The 22602-nt window shown below is 40.4% G+C and overlaps 1 protein-coding gene and 1 non-coding gene across 3 annotated transcripts in view; both read right to left on the bottom strand.

Annotated features, from left to right (window-relative positions):
- bbs9 (Bardet-Biedl syndrome 9) overlaps nucleotides 1-21030 on the bottom strand; it is a 159529-nt gene extending 138499 nt beyond the window's left edge. For both annotated transcript variants that reach the window (XM_047599630.1, XM_047599631.1), the window contains exons 1-8: nucleotides 20903-21030; nucleotides 18235-18353; nucleotides 17549-17699; nucleotides 13341-13405; nucleotides 13067-13180; nucleotides 6915-7089; nucleotides 1882-1966; nucleotides 876-1059 (exon numbers count right to left, since the gene is read on the bottom strand). In XM_047599630.1, the coding sequence (XP_047455586.1) occupies nucleotides 876-1059; nucleotides 1882-1966; nucleotides 6915-7089; nucleotides 13067-13180; nucleotides 13341-13405; nucleotides 17549-17699; nucleotides 18235-18346 (886 nt within the window). In that variant the 5' untranslated portion in view covers nucleotides 18347-18353; nucleotides 20903-21030. The remainder of the gene's footprint in view (nucleotides 1-875; nucleotides 1060-1881; nucleotides 1967-6914; nucleotides 7090-13066; nucleotides 13181-13340; nucleotides 13406-17548; nucleotides 17700-18234; nucleotides 18354-20902) is intronic.
- A 475-nt stretch (nucleotides 21031-21505) lies between these two features.
- Nucleotides 21506-21578, bottom strand: trnap-agg. Its single transcript has one exon. It is a non-coding gene; the product is annotated as a tRNA-Pro (tRNA).
- Between the last annotated feature and the right edge of the window lie 1024 nt (nucleotides 21579-22602).

The following is a 22602-nucleotide window of genomic DNA, read 5'->3' as shown; positions in this document are numbered from 1 at the left end:
CAGTGCTGCAATGGCAACATGTGAAACTTCTCATGCTCCGGCTGTGTTCAGCACTTTGTCAAGACTGTGTATCCACATCCCTCAAGAACTTTTGTGCCCATTGTAATGTCAATTTTATCACTGTTGAAGCCCGTTTTGTTTAACATCAAGATGCTAAGGGATAAGACATGTAAGTCTTTGCTCTTTGTCAATATTTGTCAGTATTGGAACATATGTATGTGCTTCAGAAACAAACAGCCTCCGAATTTATTCCCACCTCTGAGGATAGAAATTGATTTGGACATCTTCAAAACTCAATAACTAGTGCAGTAAATGCCTTTCCATTTTTTCTTTGTCCAATAGTTGGCAGTTCAATCAATTATTCTTACACACCTAACACATTTAACTATAGCAAAGCTTCTATCTACATTCTAACCCTCACATATGGTCAACAACTAGTAGTGAAAGAATAACATCGCTAATAGAACTGACTAAAATTAGGTTCTTCCACAGAGCAGCTAGTCTCAACATTAAAGATAGGGTGAGGAACTTGAACATCCACAGGAAACTCGTATTAGAGGCAATGATGCCAAAACAGGGCTAAAGGGAGGAGACTCCAGGATACATCATATATCTCTACTGACCTGGGAAAGCTTTGAGATTGTTCATGAGGAACTACAATCTGTTGCTAGGGAGATGGGTGTCTGTTATACCATGCTTAGACTGTTGCCACCGAGACACAACTTTACAAATTGTAAGTTGTTGAAAACTGATGGATGGACCTGAACCAAATTACACAAATTAAGGAAAACGGCGTACAGATTAAATATTGCTTTAAAGCGAGGCTTGGCTTCTGCACTTAGTAACACCCTTATGTTAAAAGTCAAGTGTGTTACCTGAGGTGTAGGGCAAAAAGCAGCTGGGGTTGAACTCTAGCTTCTTCATGAAGCGAATCTGTCCATTGTCACGGAGACAGTAGAGGTTCCTCTCACCCAGAACAAATATGGAGGCAGAGGAGTGGGAGAAGGAGGGCAAAGAGAGGTCCAGAGCTTGTTCTCCCAGGACAAAGGTCCACTCAGGCTACACAAGAACACACACCAAGACAAAGTTACAGGATGTCACCATGATTTCTTTAATTTCCATAAGAATTAAGTAAACTCTAAGTGGAATGAACACCTTAGAACCCTTAACAAAATTACGTACAGTTCATTCATTTCTCCTGTAGCTGTGTTTCTGGGCAGCTGTGGGAAAATTCTGATAACATACTATTATTGTTTACATTTGATAAAACAGATTTGCTAGTTTGTCTATATAGGAGGAAGAAAAGAGAGGAAGTCGGTAGAAGGTAGAAGTTTCCCCAAACGCCCAAGAGGTGGAGACCATCTGAGGACCATTCTCCATAGAAAAGCCTTTTGGATTAGCAAGCTCAAGGGAACGTCTTCCCTTGGCTTTAATGAGGAATGTGATTTTTCCTATTTTCTGTGAAGTATGGACATTTAACTGCGCTTCTTCCTTTTCTAACATATTTTTTGTTAGTGTGTTTTTAATTTATTGGGTTCTGGTAACCTACTAGCTGTCAGTCACATGGTGTGTGACATAATGGGAAGGCTTCACCCGCTAAGCACCTGCTGGTGCCCTTTTTAAGCTTTGTCCTACATCCTGTTGCTATGCCCTGATGAAAGCCAATATGGCTACAACGCAAAGGCCAGTGTGCTTTTAATCAGTTTTTGCTAAGCTCAAATAAAGGCATTTTTACTTTTTTTATATACCTTTTCAACCAGAGTGCCTTTGCAATCTAAACCCGTCACACATAGAGCACCTGAGGAAAGAACGATTTTGATGTCTCCTGAACACCCTAAGCCCTTTGTGTCTTCTTTGACTCTACATATATTTGGGACTCACCGTCAGCCTCTTTCCTCCAGTCTTGAGAGGCAAGTCAGGATCTTGTCGACTCTCTGCATCGGTTGCCACAGCCAGAGTCTCATACCTGAGGGTCAGACAAACACAAACAGCTGCTTTTACAAGTGTCCATGGAACGCACTGAAATTATAGACAAAGTACTGTTATTTGGTGCCCACTGTTTATTGTGTTTATAGTGGATTGCTGAATCTTTTTTGTAAATGAAAGCTAAGGTATTTCATGCAAAATGATCAATTCTACATACAACCACATAAATGATATTAAATATTCATTACAGTCAAATGACTCCCAAACAGGTCTAATACATCTTTAGCATGTTGCCTATCATTTTCAGTTCTCTTGCCAAATTTATATATTTTTTGCATACGTACATATATATATATTTATATGTATATATGTATTGCCTATGAAGTTTCTTGCTAAAGGGAACTGTGTATGGTGTAGCGAGTGTCGTGAGTATTCCCAGCCAGTCTCAACATTCAAATAAGAGTTTCTTCTTTAACGAACAGCCCCAAAACAAAAAAAAAAATAAAAAGTTATTTTCCTGGTGGAAATTCAGTCTGTAAGGCTAGTGAGAAAATCAGTAGACACCTCATATTAACATTTAAATAAAGGCAGACGCTCTAGAACATTGAACATGAACTAATCCCTGTTAGGATCTTATGTTACTCTTCTGCTTTACAGCTTCTGTCAGGTCAGTCAACACTGCCACTGACCTGCCCTTCCTCGGAACTGCGGTCTATCAGTTTTAATCAGTGAGCAGTTGGCAACTGGTTGAGGACCTGATCTGTGGTCAGTTGATTTTGGCATCTGAAGCATCAGGCATTTTCCAGTAAAGAGCTGGCAGTTGAAGCAGTTTGGCGGGAATCTAGCCTTCTTGTCTAACACCTGGATGAACAGACAGCTCCAAACTCGACCCAGCCCAACTGTGAACCGCAGACCGAACTCTAAATAACTGCTGATTTATCCACTCAGTTTTCTCACTTTTTATGGCATATTTAAACCACAAAAGTGTCATTAATCAAAGCAGGCAGGTCTGAAATCTACCATGAAATGTAAGGTGCATAATCCAATATGGCGAGCCCTTCACAGATATTGCCAATGATTCATACTTGCATATATTTCCTTGTTTTCGGAGTTATGACTAGCTTCTCCATTTTCTTTGTGTTCCATTGTGGCATAATACATTATACATTAACAGCACATTTAAATATAAAACATTTTATGTTGTATAACGTTGTTAAGGAAAGTAGTGTCAGGTGGTCTGCCATTGTGCTTCATGACCTTGGTGATCAAATGGCACTGCAGCCATAAAGTGAAAAATTTTAATGTGTAATACTTTATGAATAAATACCTGCACGAATAGACGGATACCAAGTTGTATTAGTCCCCGACACAAGAGTTACCAACACGCGGTACGGCTCTGTTTACTTTCTTCTTTATAGTTAAAATCTGATTAAGCGTATACATAACGGAGAAAATTGATTTCCAATCGCATTATTGGGGTGTCTTAATCGGACAAAGGGAGCAAAGACACAAAGTCATTCAAAGAGTGTTTGGTCTCTTAAAATTAACTATGATAATGTGTGAACATGTTGTTCCAAAGACATCCTGAGAACTGTTGTGTCTCTGAAGTATTAAGATATCAGGATGGGAAAAGGGTCAGCATGTTCCAGTGTCCCAGTGAGAAGATCACTGTTTACGTCTACGTACGGCAATAAGGACTATAACTATGTGTGTGGTTAAAACTGTTCTTTAGTTTGTTGCAATAAACTCTGAATTCACAACTCTCCGGGTCTGCAACTTTCTTCGATACAAGCATGACCACAAAAAGTGATGCTAATGCCCCGTAACACTGTGTATAAAACAGAAAAAGAAATGTTCTAAACTTAGATTTTTGCAATACAAAAAGAGATTTATAGTTTTGAATTCATCCGTACAGTAGCAGCACCCGCTGAGCCCCTATGAGAAACGGCGAGCAGACTAATGAGTTTTATGGATGACTGCCAGTAAAGAAACCTTTTCATCACGCCGTGACCATTTCCTGGGGAAGAAAATGGACTAAAAAATATATTAAACATGTCAGGGGTTTTAACCTTTTAAAGCAACACTCAATGGATCGACAGGCAGGCAGACTCCTGCTTGAGTAGATGAATTAAATTCTGCCTAATAATACCAAAACAACACTATGAAATAACTATATTCTTTAACTCTGTTTTGATATTTCATGTGCCTTTCACTTAGATGTTTTACTAATGATAGGATATGAGGTAGCATGAATGAATTAAAGCTGTGTCTGTGTGTCGGTGTACCTGCGGGTGTTCAATTTAGTCAATCAGCATTTAGCCAAATGTTGATTTAAGTATGAAAGAGGGAAAAATCACACAAAGCTCTGAGTGTTTAAGAGAAAAATTGAAAAACCACAGAAATCTGATTATTCACCTGCATGCCCAACAAATGAGGGGAAAGGAAGACACACACCCAAACACAAGTGACAGTTATATAGACACACAGACTTTTAGAAGAGTTTGGTTTGGTTCTTGTACGGGAGAGTGAGAGAGTGTGTGTGCGTGTGTGTAGTCTGTTTCAGTCATCACGCAGAGTTTAGGACACTGAAGTTCAGGAAACAGTCATCGCATTCATATGAAAGAGGATCTCTCTGAAAAACTACATATGCAAACACACTCATTTACCTTCAACATATACATCACACAAACGTATACATACACACTATGTGCCCATATGGACACACAAACATGCACGCACAAATTACACAAACACACACTACATGCATATGCTTTCTCAGTGTAACGAATAAACACAAACTAAGATGTGAAAGCTGACGCCTACACACACACAGTAACCAAATCAAGCTCTTATTCATCAGGGCAGGAGAAGGTCCAACAAGCTAAATAAACCGAGCCAGGCAGAACAGTTTGACCAGTCATATGATATCAAATGTAGAACAATCAATGAAGTCCTAACCTTCTCATCTGATATTGTCAGTAAAAGCCAGAACACATCAGACAGATTGTGTAAAAGGGTTGTAATTCATATCCAAGACTCATTTGAAAAGATAAATGCTAAGATATGGCACACAGTCAAGCATGTCAGGTGTGTTGTCCAAGCACTCCTTGACGTTGGTGGATGGAGTCATGTTAAAAAAATAAAAACTGTGCCACTGCATCAACCAGAGGGTCACATAGTGTCACAAAGCATCGAATGTCGGGGGTCAGTTTGTTGCTTCAAACTGTCCATTGAAAATGAAGAAAATGCAGCATGAGGCAATTAGGCATCTTCATTTGTCAGTTTACGACTTTATGCCACACAAATCCAATGCCAAGAAGTCTGTTCCTTTATTTATTTACTTTTGTTTATTGATAACTTTGTAGCTCTGACGTCAATACAGTTTGATGTCAAAGTGTTCATCACAGAGCATTTTTGTTTGAATACAATTTGTCAGCGTTCCCTAAGAATGGCACCATGGATCTGCTGTTTTATTGCTAATTCATTACCGGCAGCTGCTGTTGTGTTATAGCAAAAGCTGCAGTGTCTTTATCACCGAAGAGGGAAAGGTCCACACACATCACTGCTGTTATTCAGTCTAATTTAATGTACACGATAAGTAGCTTGATTTTAAGCAACTAATCGTTGACTGGAAAAGGTTGGTGATCTGTAATCACACGAGTCATTCACACATAATAACACCAGGAGAAATATGGGCTTCTACATCTTTCCAAGCACTTTAACATGAAGAAACTGGCAAATTAAACCATATACTTGCAACAAGTTAACCCCTAGAGCAACAGTCACCTAGTCAATTCTTGTTGGTTCATTTTTAGCAGGTTGACTGGTTCACCTGTAAAAGAAATTGGGTATTCCTCTTATGTATCCATTCGCGTGTTTCAAACAACAACTCACATCTGAGACAAGTGACCATCTTCGGTGGCACGCCCATGTTTGCATTTACACACATTTGTTGTGAATGGTTACATCTACTGAGGCACTGTGGATGCCATGGGTCACCAAACAATCATGTTTGGTGGTAGAGGTGCTTACATATATTGGTTTGACGTGTCTATAGTGCATGACGTAAAGGAAATAACACGTTTTGCTATTAATAGTGCAGTGTTGTTCATGTAAATGTTCTCTATGTCTGCTAAGCTCTGTGTGATTCACTGCAGGGCTGAGATGGGGAACGTCCAGGGAGAGCAGTGAAGTCAGTGTTTCCACTGAGATATCTAGTCTCTTGATATTGGTGGGGGGCACCCAGATAACAAACAGCTGTAGAGAAAACTACACACATGCATAACATGCACCCACGCAGTCTGTAAGACTTCTGAAAGATATGCCTCAGCCAGAGGGACTGGGAAGCGTGCGTGTGCTTACATTAAAGTGAGGTACTTTCCGATCAGGCCATGTGTGCACTAGTGTGTTCGTGTGTGTGTGTGTGTGTGTGTGCGTGTGTTTTGGTCCATCCAGACAAGCTCTGCACTGAGAACAGATGCCTCTAAGATGGTGACGCTTTAGTCAGGGTTGCTGCTCACTAACCATGGGCAGCTGATATTTAAGTCTGCATATAATCAAGATTACCTCAAATAACTTCATACTGCAATAACAGTAAAATGATGTGTACTCATTTTAACAATAGCAAGCTCTAGCATATCCTGCTAGGTGACTGGACATCAAGGCATTCCCCATTTCCCCCAGGGGATGAATAATATAGTATTTTTTATAGTATTTTTCTATTCGAGGCTTGCATCAAAGATTTTAAAGTTCCAGAAAACCCCTGTCTCATTCATCACAGCAAACAAAGTAATCATTTTAAGAAGTGATTAATTAATTAAAGTGCCTCGCAAGATGAAAGATGGCAGTATTTCTCAATTTCCTCTTCTAAAACCAAAGAGGCCAAAAGAAATGTTGCATGTTGCACTCCCAAATGCACTTTTAGCTTTCAAATGAGCATAAAATCCAGTGGCTATAATATTGATATTATATTACAAAGAAAACCATACTTGTAGCTCTCCAGCTGGCGTGCCGACGACACGGTGAGGAAGCTGTCTGTTCTGGGGTTGTAGGTCAGTGGGCCGGGCAGCAGAAAACCAGGGAGGAACCTGCCGAAGGAGTAGCTATCCTGCTCGAAGAACATCAGCATCCCATCCATAGACTGGATACACAGGGAATGGTGACCTGATGGAGAGACAGGAGGAGAGCAGATGATTCGCATTTTCCATTAACACTAAAATTAGATGGTGTGATTGCACATCTACAGAGAAATGTCTTTAAACATACACATATACTGTACATATGGAGTACAGCTCCTTCAAGGTACAGAGCTGGGCTCTCCTGAAACGTGCTGATCAACTTGTCTACAGTTTAAGGATCCTGGATGATAATGTCATTGTGAAAATATTAATGTATATTGAAGTTCAAATGAGATTAAAATATAAAATGATGCCTTTTTGTCTTTTTTTATTTACTTCTGACACTTCTGTTCCTCCTGTTACACACTGGTTCTCAAAGCTGAACAGTCAATCACAATGAGCCCTCAGATGCCCTTGTTCCAACATCACTTCAACATTTAACAGAGTCTCAGCTAGTGCAGACGGTGCAGTACATGTTGCCAAAACTAAGGTCACGGACACCGACAAATGGCCCAGCACCAACAAACGCCATGTCACAGCCCTTAGAGGCACTAGATTAACAGGAAATGATTGCTCTATCAAGAAAATGTGTAAAACATTGTGATCCACTTAAAAACTGGATATCTCACAAGCTTCATTTTGCTCCATCATGTTTTGTGTGAACAATCAAGAGCTGATCATCTCAAAGTGTGCTCTATTATCTACCTTTACATTTCACCACGTCAGGATTTTGGCTCCACCTTTCAAACATAAATTTCACTTTGGAATTTAGACTCTGGAACCTTTTAATCAGAGACAGTGCTTGCAAGCGAAATAGAGGTAGTTAAAAAGGTATTGTATTTTGAGCTTTGTGACAGTTCTCTCTCTCTCTGCTATTTAAATATGCTATATTTGAATAGAAGCACCGATAATCCTGGACAGCTTTCAAGGCTTCTGTTTCATTTCAGTTGTAATGTAGTGCTGCGAGGTTCGTTTCTCCCCGGGCTGAATCTGATATCTCCATTAACACTTCCATGTGCATACACACACCTGGCTGTGAGTGTGAATGTGCACAAGAGCGTGTGTTTATTAGAAAAGGCCTAATGTAGGATATATGCAGCCCTGACACACACACAAAAAACACATAGCCCCACACATGGCCATAAAGCAGTGGGCCTGTCTTGACCAGAGAACTATAATTAGGCCTCAATGCGCTATTAAAACTCACACTGCCATCAAGTAGAGGTCAGAGAGACAGCCACCTACAGCGCAACGTACACACACACACAGACACACAGTTCACGTCTATGAGAAAGGATTTCGACAGAGAAGGCACACACTCCTATACACTGATTTTGTGTAAACATCTTTGTGTGTGTCTTAGTGATGAGCAGACATTCAGGATGGCCGTTAACACGCTGAAGGACAAGGTTTCTCACACCTCCAATACAAGTGTGTTAAACATGATGTTTGATCACGAGTGTGAGTCGGCATATGGCTGGATTTACACGCAGCCTTTCTTTCATTTTACGAAAAGGAAAACCTATTTGAAACACAGATGAGGATTTCTCGACATAGACTGCATGGTGTTCAGTTCAAAACCGTACGTCATGAATGCTGAGCAACTTTCCTTAATGTGGAAACTTTGTGGTAATACACAAGCTCTAGCCAGCTGTAGTGGTGACAGTGTCTCTACAACAATAGTGTTGTGTATTATTTCAAATTACACCCAGGCTAAGATTCTCATTTACATTAAATATAATTAAAAATAAGGTAAAACGTTGCTTCGAGCTGACTGCAGTGAACTGCAATTTACCCAAAAGGAATTAATTTTGTTGTGTCTCATTGTGTAATCTGTCTTGTTATTCAGTGCTGAATGACACCCATTTACCTTTTGTTGGTTGCTAGGACAGTGATTGTCCTGAAAAACACACAGGGTGAGAAATTCTTGCATTATTTTCGTGCAAAATGTATCCTTCGTATTCATATATATACCCCTAAGATGTGTTTGCAAATGTTTCACAGTGGGTTCAAAACATTTCCTGGAAACTGCAGCTTGTAACCTGAACTTGGTGATCGATTAAATGAAATCTGTGTTCAAGTATACTCCACAGAATTTTGAATTCTAAAATAAGTCTTTGACTTCTGTCTTCTGTCCTGCTAGCATTTAGGAGGAGATAAGAGAACCATAAATAAAGTGTACATCTAGGACTTACTGCACAAGATTTACTGCACAAGAACAAAACCAACGGAACAGTATTTGTGTTTTGTTTTACGAGCCCCTGTTCTGCTATGAACATAACAGACTTCAAAAACAGGTGACAACTGCTAAGTGGACTTTCCTCCCAGACAAACACTTAGCCAATCTGACAGATGTCAGGTGGTCATTTCCCGCCCGGAGAAGCAGTGTGAGGGTCAAAACAATACGCACTCAAGCAGCGTGTCACTCCATATCATCAATAATATGAAAAGTGCAGCATGCAGAACATTTAGAGCCAGCCTGTATAATAGGAACAGTGCACATGTAATTTCACACGCCCACACCCAGGTATAATGTGTCAAAGAGCCTGGTGTGAGAGCACCTCTGCTCAGACACAGTGGAGGAAACAGGCCTGTATTCGTGTCATTAATAAGACATGTTGAACTATAATACACAAAGCACAGAGGCTGGCCGCACACAGCAGTGGGCAGCGCCTCACCTCTGTGTGTGAGAGGGAACGTGAGAGTGTGTGAGAAAGAGTATGTACATGTGAGTGTGTGTCCATCCAGGCTTGCACACAACTTGTAGACTAGGGATTTGTCTTGAGTATTTGTTCATGTGTATGTGTCTGTGTCTGACTGTGCGTCTGCTTGTGAAGACCGGTCCATACTTCTTCAGTGTGAGTGTGTGTGTGGCCTGAATGTGACCCAAACCCAAAGGCAGCCCAGCTATTAGAGCAGTATTAGTACAGAGCTGCTATTACAGTGCCTACAGCACTGCTAAATGGCTGCTATTATAGTTCCACACACTCACGTGTAAGAGCAAGAGACAAGTCTCTCTCACACACACACACACACACACGGCTTTCCATATCCAACCACAGACTTTGAACGCTGGACTGCAGAGTTAGAAAGACAAAGAATCTGTCAATATCACCCTATATTCAATAAACCGACACAATAACACCCTGCAACATGTGTGCTGATCATGTAACACACACTGGAGTGTGTGTCAGTGTTTGTGGACTCAAGCAAACACTCAGACATTAACAACTCATCAGGCTTTAAGAAGGAGAAGTTAAATAAATGTAGCCTCTTCTGTGAGTCTTCTGTGTACCACACATATCTGCAGTCATGAACGAGGCAGGTGGTTTTATTACTGTAATTTGAGGTTTGACAATGAACCGCTGCAAATGGAAAATAGGCAAGATAGAAATGGTATAGAAAAAAGGCCAAAAAAACACACGCTGCACAAAACTTTAATTATAGAACATGCTAATTAAACATAAAGGGGACACTGGAAGCCTTGAGATCAAGACCACTAATCGCATGTCTTCTCACAACATCTGGTTCATGTCTGTTCCTGCTTTGTCACATCTAATAAAAGGTAGAAATCGCAGTTCAAACTTTAAAAAAAAGAAGAAAAAAAAGAAAAAAAGACAAACACACACACACTGGTATCTATATACTCTGTGTATTGTTTAGATGTTTTTCTAATCTAAGCTTTCTTTTTCTTATGATATAATACTTTAATATTACTATAATTTGGCACCCTTAAGACTCTACAAACAGTTTAAATGGAACTGCTCACAAATGAAGAAACCATGCAACGTGAGCAACAAGTAGATCTGCAAAATGGCAACAGGGGCTCATGAACCTTATACACCATGCTGTTCTTGATGAAAACACATTTCCTACCACTTCTACAAGCTGTATACTGGAGCTGAGGGGTGGGAAATGGGAATCCCCTATAAGAAGAAACACAGGTTCACAGTTATTTAAATAATGTGAAGAAGGTAGGCAATCCCAGAGCTTGCCCTGACATCTAGTGGTGGAAATAGTTCAAAGCAGACAAAGAGAGGACAAAGTCAATTAAGGAGCAGAGCACACTTTGACTTTACAGCATGCATTTATGTACTGCATGAGGGACTGTTGTGTATTGTGTGTTGAAAAGTGTGACTGCAAGAGTGAGTGTGAAAGGTGTCTGTAGTCGTATAGATAGTTCTTTGAGGCCCAGTTTAGGTTCCATTGTTACGCTTAGAATTAGGTTGTGCTTTGGGTTGAGGTGCAGTTTGTTGCTTGCCATTTACCAATGACAGTAAAGATGTGGCTATGGGGCTGGACAATGCAATTTTCCATACATGATGTCCTCATAAACACAGACATACAAAAGTGTATGCGCTGCATTTGTATGGATTCCATACAATCTAGCTTCATCTATGTTTAATTCAGCCTGTGCAAAACTATGCATCTTTGTACTGTACGTGCAGGTCAGAGACAAGCGGTGGATGTTGGAGAGTGTGTGAGGGGCTGGTGGGCATCGCTGAGATCTGCTGCACAGTGTGGCACAAGCAGCAAACACGTGGAAACACAGTCACAGTTACTGGTTCATGGTATGAACTACGCACGTGCGTTCAGTACAGGCCAAAGTGCTGGTATTACTGAGCCCACACTGTTCTTTCTATCAATCAAACACACACACCAGCAGACTCTCTAAACATGGAGTGAATAACGGGTTCATCATGCCAGGCCACAGAGTCTGGCAAGTTCTCTCTTCACGCACACACCTTGACAATAAAGCCTTTATTCGGAAATGTCATTTTCTCTCCTTTAAAGGGGGTTCCCAATGTTTCTGTGAGAGTGTGTGTCTGTGTGTGTTTTTCTTGGATGCCGACTACTCGAGGGCTTTCCCCTACTTGGTTTTTCCAAAAGCCCAATTGACTAAAGAGAGAGTAGCTAACATGACCTCTCTCTTTCTTTTTTTTCTTTCCCTCCTTCGCTCTTCTTACAGACTATTATAGCTTTATGTATTTGTCCAGGGCTGCCAATCCCCACTTTTGCCAAGACACATGCACAGATGTTCACTCACACACACACACACATTTGAACTGATATATTTGTGAGGACCATTGTCTTTCTCCTATTCCAAACGGTCTTCTTCACAATTTAATCGTTTGATCCTTGTTCGATCATGTTTCAGTCAGTCATTCTAAGGATTGAGGGCTAAGCAAACTTTAGAAAATATCAAACTGGTACCCATAAAGATAGTCGTAGCCAACACACACACAACAGGTAAAATGATGAAATGATTATTTAACTTATATGTGGATGAAACGCCTTCTAGTAAAACAAGTCAGTGAGATAAAATGTAGATCTACTGCACAAGTCCTAGCTGAATTTGAGACAGGACTCATCTCAAGCTCCACACATTACAAGAAAATAAAAGACATTACATGATATTGCTTCAATTACTGTGCCAAATCAGGGAGCACTAAATGCACCACTTCATATGATTTTACAGGTGTACACATACTTACATGTAAGTAAAATGGAGACTGCAGGGCAAGAACTATTACTCTATGTAATATTTTTCAAGAAGAAAACTAAAGCTACTAAAGGATAAACAAGTGTAGATGAGTAAATGATTAGGGTGACACAGTCAACACAGAGTCTATTCTTCAGAAAAAATGGAAGTGAGACTTTAACTGTCAGTTTTAATATGCTTGACAGTTAGTTAGTTAGTTAGACTAAAAAAGTCTTTTTTAGACCTGTGTCTCTCATTTATAGTGAAAGTACTGATGTTATCAAGCAGATTTATATTCTAAATATCAACATGGCCGATGCTGATCACACCTGAGGAGTTTTTAGCAGTTGAGGAATGAGTGGCACATCTCACATTATCAGATAATCTGAGCTGAAGCAAGGCTCCCCCTGTGATTGATGGGATGAGCAAATCTCGGGATAAGTCCAAAACCCCTGTCTTCTGAGCGCCTCGTAAGTCAAGACAGCTGGCAACACTGCCTCAGCTGTAACCCACACATGAAGCCTGAAATTTGACTCACTACCTGTGACTCCTCCAAAGGTGCCATAAGTCATGTTGCAGGCTGTTCTTTGCAGGTTGTGCTCATAGACCAACTTTAGCTGGTACTGGTTGCCATGCTCCACATTTCCTGCAGTCCCTGCATAAACACAGGTCAGAAAAAAAGTAGTTGTGGTATTTAAGTGAATTTTTTTTCATTAAGGTGACTGACGAAAACAATGCTTGTTCAAAATGGGAAAATTCCTTCTTTATTTATTTTTTTGTTTTTTTTTATTATTGTGAACGTTCATGTTTGTTACCTGAAACAGAGTAGACCGACAGCTTCCTGGGATGAAGGACAGCCAGGTGAAGAAGCTCTGAACACCTGCAAAGACAGCAAAAGATGCGTTTTACACAACAAGGATCACACACACAATCACAACAGACACTAAAGCGGACGTACAGTAAAACTGTATCATTTAGCATCTATCAGAGCCTGCATTTGCCCAAAAATAAACATTATGTTCATTATATTGGATGGATACGAACTTCAAAACACCCACACGAGTTGTGAACAGAACCAGTTGTAAGTTGAGTAGTAAGGGTGGTCACAACTCATATTATTTTAACTCAAATACTTGTAACGGCTGGTGCATTTTTAAACATTGGTTAAGGTGAAGTTGATGTTCCAGTGATGCTGATCCTAGACTTTCACTTATTTACTTTACCACAAAACCACTGAGAAGAAATCTGTCCACGTTCTGGACCTAAAACAAATTCCGCCTCACTAACGTCCAACCACCGTTGTTATGTTTGTTGAGAGAACAACAACAACGGAGCAGAGAACTGTATCCCACATGTTTTCTTTCTCCCTCGGAAAACCACGCTAGTCAGTGCTGAAACAAAACCTTTCACCATCTGCCCACCTCGGTTTGCCCTCACAATATTTACAACGTGCTTCTCTACCGGGGCCAGCTTCCAAGATGCCCACCAGTCTCTGAAAAATGTTGTGCCGAAAAGCCGCAGGTAACTAAACACGACGGCTTCCAAACAGACTGATTTAGTTGGACTCTGCTCCCAGTGTGATGATGTGGGAAGCCTTCGACGCAAACCACAGCCTTTCCCAGAAACCTTCCTTTCCAGAAGCTTCCTGTGCAGCCACAGTAACGCAATGTGAGGTATTAATGTTGTGATCATTGGTCAAGCAAGGCAATAATGAATAACTATAGCAAGGGATGAGGCATCTATGTTACATGTTATTTGAATTTAACATCCAATAACTGTATTATTCTTGTAAATATTGTGAATCACCATTTGTCAATTTGGAAGGTATGAACATTTGAATATTAGCTGCAACATACGAATGCTGAAGCTACGGATGTGCACATTGTTCCTCACTAATGGCAGTGGCACATGTTTGGTAATGTGAAAGACTGAAGGAGCTGCTTTCCAGGCAATACAAACATCCCTTGAGTTACTTTATCAAAATGATTCATCTCTTTCAGTGACATGGCACCAGAACATAGACAGCAAAATTGCCACCTGGTAATCTATAAGGTACATTATGTAGTTTTTGTCTGTAACAACGCATATAGTGAATTGGTTCAGTAATGTCAGTTTAAACAGCTGTATCTATATAAAGTTTGCCACGAGCCACTTTTCATTCCCGACAAAGTGGTACAACAGCTGCAAATGTGTGTGGGTTTGGAATAGAGCAAGGGTGTGTTTTAATCATGAATTCCACTTGTCAGCTATAAAGGAAACATTGTTTTTAATCTTGAGAAACTTACATATTCTCAGGGGGGAGAGAGGGATGGACTGAGACACAACTTGACAGCCACTTGGTAAATGGTCTTGTTTGCTTGTAGCTAATCTCACCTCTCTGTATGAAGTTTCTGGTTATTAAAGGGTCTTTAGAGAACCACTAGCAATAAGATACCACCAAAGTTAATCTGAACAACATCCTCTAATTGCAGTTGAGCATATTAGCACCACCCACATATATGTCAAATAAAAACCTAAACTCCCTGCCAATCACTGAGATCTGAAGAAGCCATTGATATGAGCGGTGAAAGATCTTCAAGAAAACTCAAGCAAGTCCGGTTACAAAGTTTTCGCTTTGGTTTTTTTAAGATATAGCATGACCTGGATGACTGAGAACCTCCACAGACATCCAGTTTTCCAAATTCTGGGCACACGTGTGTTCCCTTTCCTGGTAAGTTAAATATAATATGAAATGGATTCACCACTAATATATACACAGATTACACATTAGCCTATCCTTCAGTATTCCCTTTCTCCTGCTCTGTGCTCTCTTCCCCACAATCACATGATTTTGGGTGGGACAGGTCACTTAATCAGCCTCACTCAAGTCATTTTTACTGAATACATTTCCACATTTCACTTGACCTTGTCTCCACGGTGGTCAGCTCTTAAGATTCAGTTGTGCATTTGCAAAGCAGGATGGGGGATTTGGGTTCCAGCAGCTATGCTAGTAACTCGGTGGTTAGCCATATAAGCAAAACTATGTTTGGACTGCTGGGTGGTAAATCATGAGTAAGGACAGGAGCTTCTGACAATCTCGGTTTGGGGTTAGAATGCATTACAGAGGGGAAAAAAGACATGTTAATGTGGCGGTGAGTAACAGCAGGGATGGGTTATTCTATGAATGAAAAAGCAGCAACTTATGAATGGGTGTTTCTGCCTGGCAGTTTAAAGTAAGGCTTTTATTATAGGCTATACTGTGAATGCTTATAATTCACAAAAGGTCATGACATAGAGTTAAAGAAAGACTTGTGATTCATTACAGTATAGAGACACACATATACGTAACATAGAAGAGAGTAAGCTTTGGATTACAGGACAGTTACTCTCTGAACTATGGCCACGCTGACAGCACCAAGGTTCAGTTCCCTGAAGCAAACCAGATTCTCTATCCACACCACAGTGTCTTCTTCAACAGTGACCTTTGACCTCCTCAACAACAACAGACACACTTCAAATATATGTAACACAATAGCATGTGCAAATGCTTCATGGAACACTTTTAAAGTGCACTAGTCAATATGCTTATAATAAAAACGGATCAATGAGTGCGCAGTGTGCACAGGGCTGCTCCCAACTGCAATTTCAACGGCAGAAAAATGAAACCATCATAAAAGTGCCCAAAGTTTTATTGTTTGCTTGAGGCTGGCTCCAAAAGGGAGTCAATCCCCATATAAAATTGCCCAACTGGTAAGTAGATCGTCTTGTCGTGACGACTGTACAGGAGAAACACTTTTAAAACTCACATGTCAAATTAGATATGTGACCCAGCAATCAACCCAGGATTTTATCGGCTCGGCTCGGCTCGGCTCAGCTTCGACATGAACAGGAATGCCACATTGACCCACTAATTTACACAATGGCACTGATGTACCTGCCTGTCATATTCTGATTTTGCCACTGGACGGCCTGTCAGACTCTGTCATTGAAGAATGTACAGGGCTGTGAGCAGTTCAAAAACAGAGCAAAGTTTTGGTCTACTACCAAAAGAGACCGATCTCTAAAGGGCACAGATTGTTGTCCATTTTTTCAATTGCACAAATAAAATGTGTTATTACATGATTGTTACTGGAATTGCATGTAAATTATTCTTCCATCATGTTCAGGAAATCACAGCGGAAAATCTGGATGTAACCAGCGCATGAAACATGGCACACTTTTTTATCGATCATGGCAGCGCACTGGCACTGACCGTGAGATCAGCAAGCTGCTCTGCATACATGGAGAAGACGTTATTCGGTGCACCTAAATGTATAATGGTTACGTTGTCGATGCAATGACGCATGAGAGGGAGGAAAAAACAGGCACGCAGCTCTGACAGCAGGAGGTCCAACCCAGGACTGCTGGCAATATGAAAGCGCACCAAAGACGGGTCAACTCGGGTCTGAAAATCCTGTGTCAACTTGGTATTTTCAAGGTGAAAGGGTCAGGTGATGGTAAGGTATACTCAACCTAAACTGCTTTAAAACAATAATATGATTATTGTTTGTTTGGTTTTGCATTAGGTACATGAGTCCGTCATGTGATGCCTGCACTCATGCCTACAGAGTATAACCTCTAACCTGTCATTGAGCTCTGTATTCGTGTACGGGTGACTGAAGTCACTTCCTGACTGTGGACATCAGGCTAAAGTCAGTGTGATCTACAGGCACTAACACAGGCGAAGGCCTAACGTACAGGAAAGCTGCCAAGAGGGTTGGAGGGAGGGGGAGTGAGAGATTAGCAACAGTGGTCCTTGTGTTGGAGCAGAGGTTTGCAGTGACTGAATATATTAGGAGTAATGGCACGGTATAAACACGTGACCCAAGAGTAGGTCAAAAGAGAAGAAATCAGTGTCTATTATAGATACATTTTCATTTAACTAAAGTCAATCACAAAGTGAGACAATTGCAAAACATTAATAATCTATATAAATCAGAATAAAATAATGATAGACTTTATAGTATAATAGAACAAGCCAGTCATGTCTGTGTGATATACTTACGAGACAAACTTGCCAACTTCAATCTGAATGATGGCATTTTGAAGCTGAACTTCTAGGAGCTGGGGGTCAGCCGGACCTCCCTCACTGGACTTACTGGCATGTGGCGAAAAGATCCGCAGCATTCCCATGTAGCTGCCCACCACAACTTTGTCTGAGTTAGAATCACACATAAGGAAAGCTGTGGTGAGGATGCAAGTTTTTACTCATTGTATGATTTCAACTTCTTCCAAGATACTTTAGTGATAAGGAGATCTTAAAAATAATCAAAGCGGAGTTATATCAATTTTTACTTCTTAACCTACAGAAGAATTTGTCTTAAATGACCAAAAGTAACCCAATGTAAGCTAATAAAAAATAGATTGTAAATACATTACATCATTGCATCAATTTTATTTTGTGTCCCATTAGTTGTACCTGTCTTTTGTCCAACATTTACTGTATTCTGGCATGGCTGACAAGTTTGTATTTACTTTAGCTGACTGGTAAAATATCAACAGACAACGATTTATAGATTAGGAAAAGTGGGGAAAAAATGCCAAAGATGGAAACACAATAAAGGTGCTTTACAATATAAATTATAATCATTAAGATAAAAATTTAGGATCTGTGCACAATATGAAATGGAAGAAATATCTTAACAAATAAATGGGGGACATTTAAGGGTTGCTTGTCCCTTTCTCACTTACCATGTCCAGTGCCACTGTTGTCCACGTCTCCGACACACAGGCACCCCTGGTCAAACTCCTCGCCCTCGCCAAGTGCTGTTGACCACCAATCACGGGCCTTGAACAGAGACATGCCGCCTCTGATTGGGCAAAGGGAGACAAAAGTGTTAAATGCTGCGTAACAGATGTAACGATATGTTTCTATAACATTGACATTTTTCTATAATATTAAGATTGTGAACAATACAGACAAACCTTTGCTTAAATTGCAGATGTGTAAAGTGACATGCAAAGAAAGCATGTATTTGTTTATTTATTTATATTTATTTAATGCTTATTATGTTAGTTCAGGTGAAGTAGTAACTGCCTAACCAACTGACTAACTTATCAGGGAACAAGGTGAAAGCACAACTGGTTCACAACCAACAAAATCCCACCATCATCCTTCTGGTCATTGAATGAAATCACTGTGATAATCAGTCTGACCTATAACTGGATTTTGAGCCACTGACATGGTGGCAACTTGACAACTGTCCACTCTGTCCCTTTGTCTGGGGAGCTCTAGTGCTCTGCACATCACACTGACAACGGCAGCCAATGACAGAAAAGCCAAACAAGTCACATGACCTCAGGATAGTGAGCGAGAACGGAACACAGAGGGGGGTAGGTGGGCACAAGCAGCTTTTCTACTTGCTAAGTGCTGAGCAGGTGGAACGGGCAGCTAATCCAGACAGAGAGAATCCCTCCACTCTCCACTCCCTCTACAGTACACTGCAACACAGGCCTGAAGAGCTTGTACTACCAAGAACATTTTATGAAAGAGTATTGTTTAAAAGGCTTTGTGGGAGGGAGTCACAAATAGTCACATTACTCAATCTGCCTGGCACTATTCTATTATCACAGCAACTTTATTTCTGTTTAGTTTTGTGCTTCACTGCGTGTCCTTTGTACAATCTGTTCAACATCACATTCACTTTATTTCTACATTTACACTATTTGATCCCACACAAGAAACAGCAGCTCAGAGAATCTCAGCTTGTTTGTGCAGCCATGATCTAACCACCAGCTGAACAATACACATCAGACAACAAGCAAGTAAGGACAGAAACTTTCAGAGGAGGGGATTAAAAGTGACGTAACTCATCCTACATCCTAACTGGGTGTTTTAATCTAGCATATTTAATTGCATCCTCTTTCTTGCCGTTGTGTGTGTTTACTTGTTTTTTACTAATTTACTTGTTTTCAACTTTTGTCATTTTGAAATCTGCTTAATAGATATAACAGACACTGGCAAACAACTTTTGTTTACCATTGAAATTGATTGTGTTAGTAACACAATATCAAGGATTGTTTTGGTTTTTTTTGTTTGTTTTTTTTTGTGCTTTGTAGTCTCAAATAAACTGCAAGTCACAACCTGGGTTTAACTAAGCAAATAGATATGAGCCTCTTATTGGATAATTAGGCTACTGCATGGGTGATTATCTTCCAGCAGGCAAGTTATTTAACCCCAATTGATGCAACATGTAGCTTCTCATTTCTTAAATCACCATGTGGAAAGGCACATCCCATGGTTGTGGTAAAGATGTTAGTCTGTTTGACAAGTCAAATCATTGGCTGCATCAAGCAGAGAAAATTAAGGAGATTGAAGCAGAAACTACTAAAATTGGGTTAAGAACTGTCCAAGGCGTTATCAAAAACTCTAAGGATAGTGGGGAACCATCATGATGGTTAATCAGGGTATGAAGAGAGTGATGCTCCCATCATGCCTAGTACCTACTGTACCAGCCTGTGGGGCAGTGCTGTGATCTAGGGTTGTTGCAGTTGCTCTGGTCTAGGTTCAGCAACATCATGCCTGAAGAATAATATTGGCTGACTACTTGAAGTTATTCCATCAATTTCTTTCTTCCCTGGTGGCATATTCCGAGATGACATTGGCTCAAATAGTGAAGGAGTGGTTCCGAGAGCATTAGACATCATTTTTTAAACACATAGAGGCCCCCACGGAATCCACACCTTAACCCCACTCCCTCTTTGGGATGTGCTGGAGAAAGGTTTGTGTAGTGGTCAGATTCTCCCATCATCAGTACAAGATCTTGGTGAAAAATGAATGCAACACTGGACAAAATAAATCTTGTGACATTGCAGAAGCTTAGTGAAACAATGCGACAGCAAATGCTGCTGTAATCAAAGCAAAAGGTGTTCTAATAAAAGAAATACTAGTGCGTGACCTTTTAGTTTGGTGGCAACTTTTTTTGGCCAGGCAGTGTAGGTACCTAACAACCCCTAGAGTGTCAAAAGCTCACGCAAACACTCCAAAGAGGAAGAGAACGGAAAGAGTAAATGAGTTGTTGTAGTCCCCTGTTCGTATTCAACTTTATATACTCCTGGGTTTTAGTAGCACATGACCAGACACCTGTGGGATTATTGTGTCAAATCAAGAAGGACTCCTCCACGTTTAAACAAGAAAACACAGTAAAGTGACTGACACACATCCAATACCAGTTTTAAGTCGGTTGTGGCGGGGGTTATCCTGAACAGGTAAATTAGCTAATGTCAAGCCGGCTGAATTAACTTTAGCTTAGCCGGCTAATTAGCTAGCCCTCTCTCTGAGTTACTTGGGTACTCGCTAGCAAATCATGAACAGTGTTGCGTCATTGACGACAAAACACGTTTACGTAGCATCGCTTACCCTTATAAAAAATTACTTAGTCCGTAAAAGCCCACCGTTCGTTGCTCCGGGTTCATGCAAACATCACATTTCTCCCCCTCTTGCTTGCAGCCATCGTCCTGTTGTCATGGCACTGACGCTCAACGGAGAAGCCGGGCATTTGTGCGCATGAACGGAAACAGGTGGGCGGACGGGAAAGAGAGTCTTTGAACGACAGCTTGAGTGAAAGGAAAATCGTTGTCTGTGTACAGTGAATTTAAAAAAAATAGCCATAATTTCATCTCATGGAGTTGGTGGAGTTTACATTAATAAAGCATCAATCTATCTATCCATCTATCTATCTATCTATCTATCTATCTATAGACATCGATTTATTTAAGAAATAAAAAGTTACTAAAATCCAGGGTGATCAGATGAAATAAAAACAGACTAAATGCTATTAAAAGCTAATAAATATGGGAGTCACGGTGCTTCAGCAAAGTTATTGCAAGATCTTGACAATACATTGAAAGGTACAGTGCAATCACTAAACTGCTGAGGGCCGCAACTGGTAATGTTTTTCGTGATGAACATCCACGGGTTTAATTATTCAACTATAGGTGTAATGTTTCACATGAAAAGCAGAGGTCTCGTCCGGGATTTGAACCCGGGACCTCTCGCACCCTAAGCGAGAATCATACCCCTAGACCAACGAGCCAGGTTCACAACAACTTTGAACATGTTTGAGCTCTCTGTTTTATATGTTTAATAATGCTTGTCTTTTATGATGATTATATTATATTATATTATATTATATTATATCATATTATATCTGCAAAGGGACGCACAGACCTCTACAGGCTAGACAACAGCACCCTGACTGCCATTAGGTATCAGGATGAAATCCTTGGGGCCATTGTCAGACCCTATGCTGGTGCAGTTCTGTGTTCTTCCTGGTGTACAACAATTCCCGGCCTCGTGTGGCGAGTGAAAGCAGGAAGTTCCTGAAGTTGGAGGAACTGATACCATTGACTGTCCTAGCCTTGGAGCTCAGTGATGCCAGGTCCAGATCTGGGCAAAGATATCCCAGATAGCCCAGGACACTATCGGTTGTCTCATTATCTTGTCAAAGAATGTGGTGTGTGTATACATATAGATGTATATATATATAAACATCTTTGATATTTGTAAGATTTAATAAATTGGGGTTTGGATGGAGGTTTAGGGTCCAACCCAACCTTATATCTCTATACAGACAAAAAATAAAGAAATAAGATCTATTCACTTGCATTCATAAAGATGGGCTCATTCAGGATTTTAACAAGGAACCTGTCGCACCCTAAGAGAGAATCATACCCCTAGACTAACAAGCCATGATAAAGAGCACAAGACATACAGTTTCTGACTTCACAGAAGATGCCACGTTGTTCAAACGTTTGTTTTTATCAATTACTGGATCCAGCTTTATTCTTGTGCATGAGTGCCCCCTGCAGGAGGTTTGTGGTACTGCCGCCACATCATTACAACCAAGACTGGAACTGGGTCTCAAACTATTTTCATTGCAGTCAACAAAACATTTCTCTTCGGAGTATTTCTACTTTAAATATGTTTTTTTGACCATTCCCACCCTCTACTTTTGGTGTTTCTACTTCTGGGACTTTCTTGGCCTTCAGAAAGTTGATATAAATTCAAAAAGATTGCAATGTTTATGTAGGGATTTTTCAGTTGTTGTAATTTTCTTT

Source organism: Mugil cephalus, chromosome 11 (assembly GCF_022458985.1).
Source record: "Mugil cephalus isolate CIBA_MC_2020 chromosome 11, CIBA_Mcephalus_1.1, whole genome shotgun sequence".
Classification (NCBI taxonomy): domain Eukaryota; kingdom Metazoa; phylum Chordata; class Actinopteri; order Mugiliformes; family Mugilidae; genus Mugil; species Mugil cephalus.
Note: the sequence above shows the minus strand (reverse complement) of the source record. Positions and strands in the feature narration are given on the sequence as shown.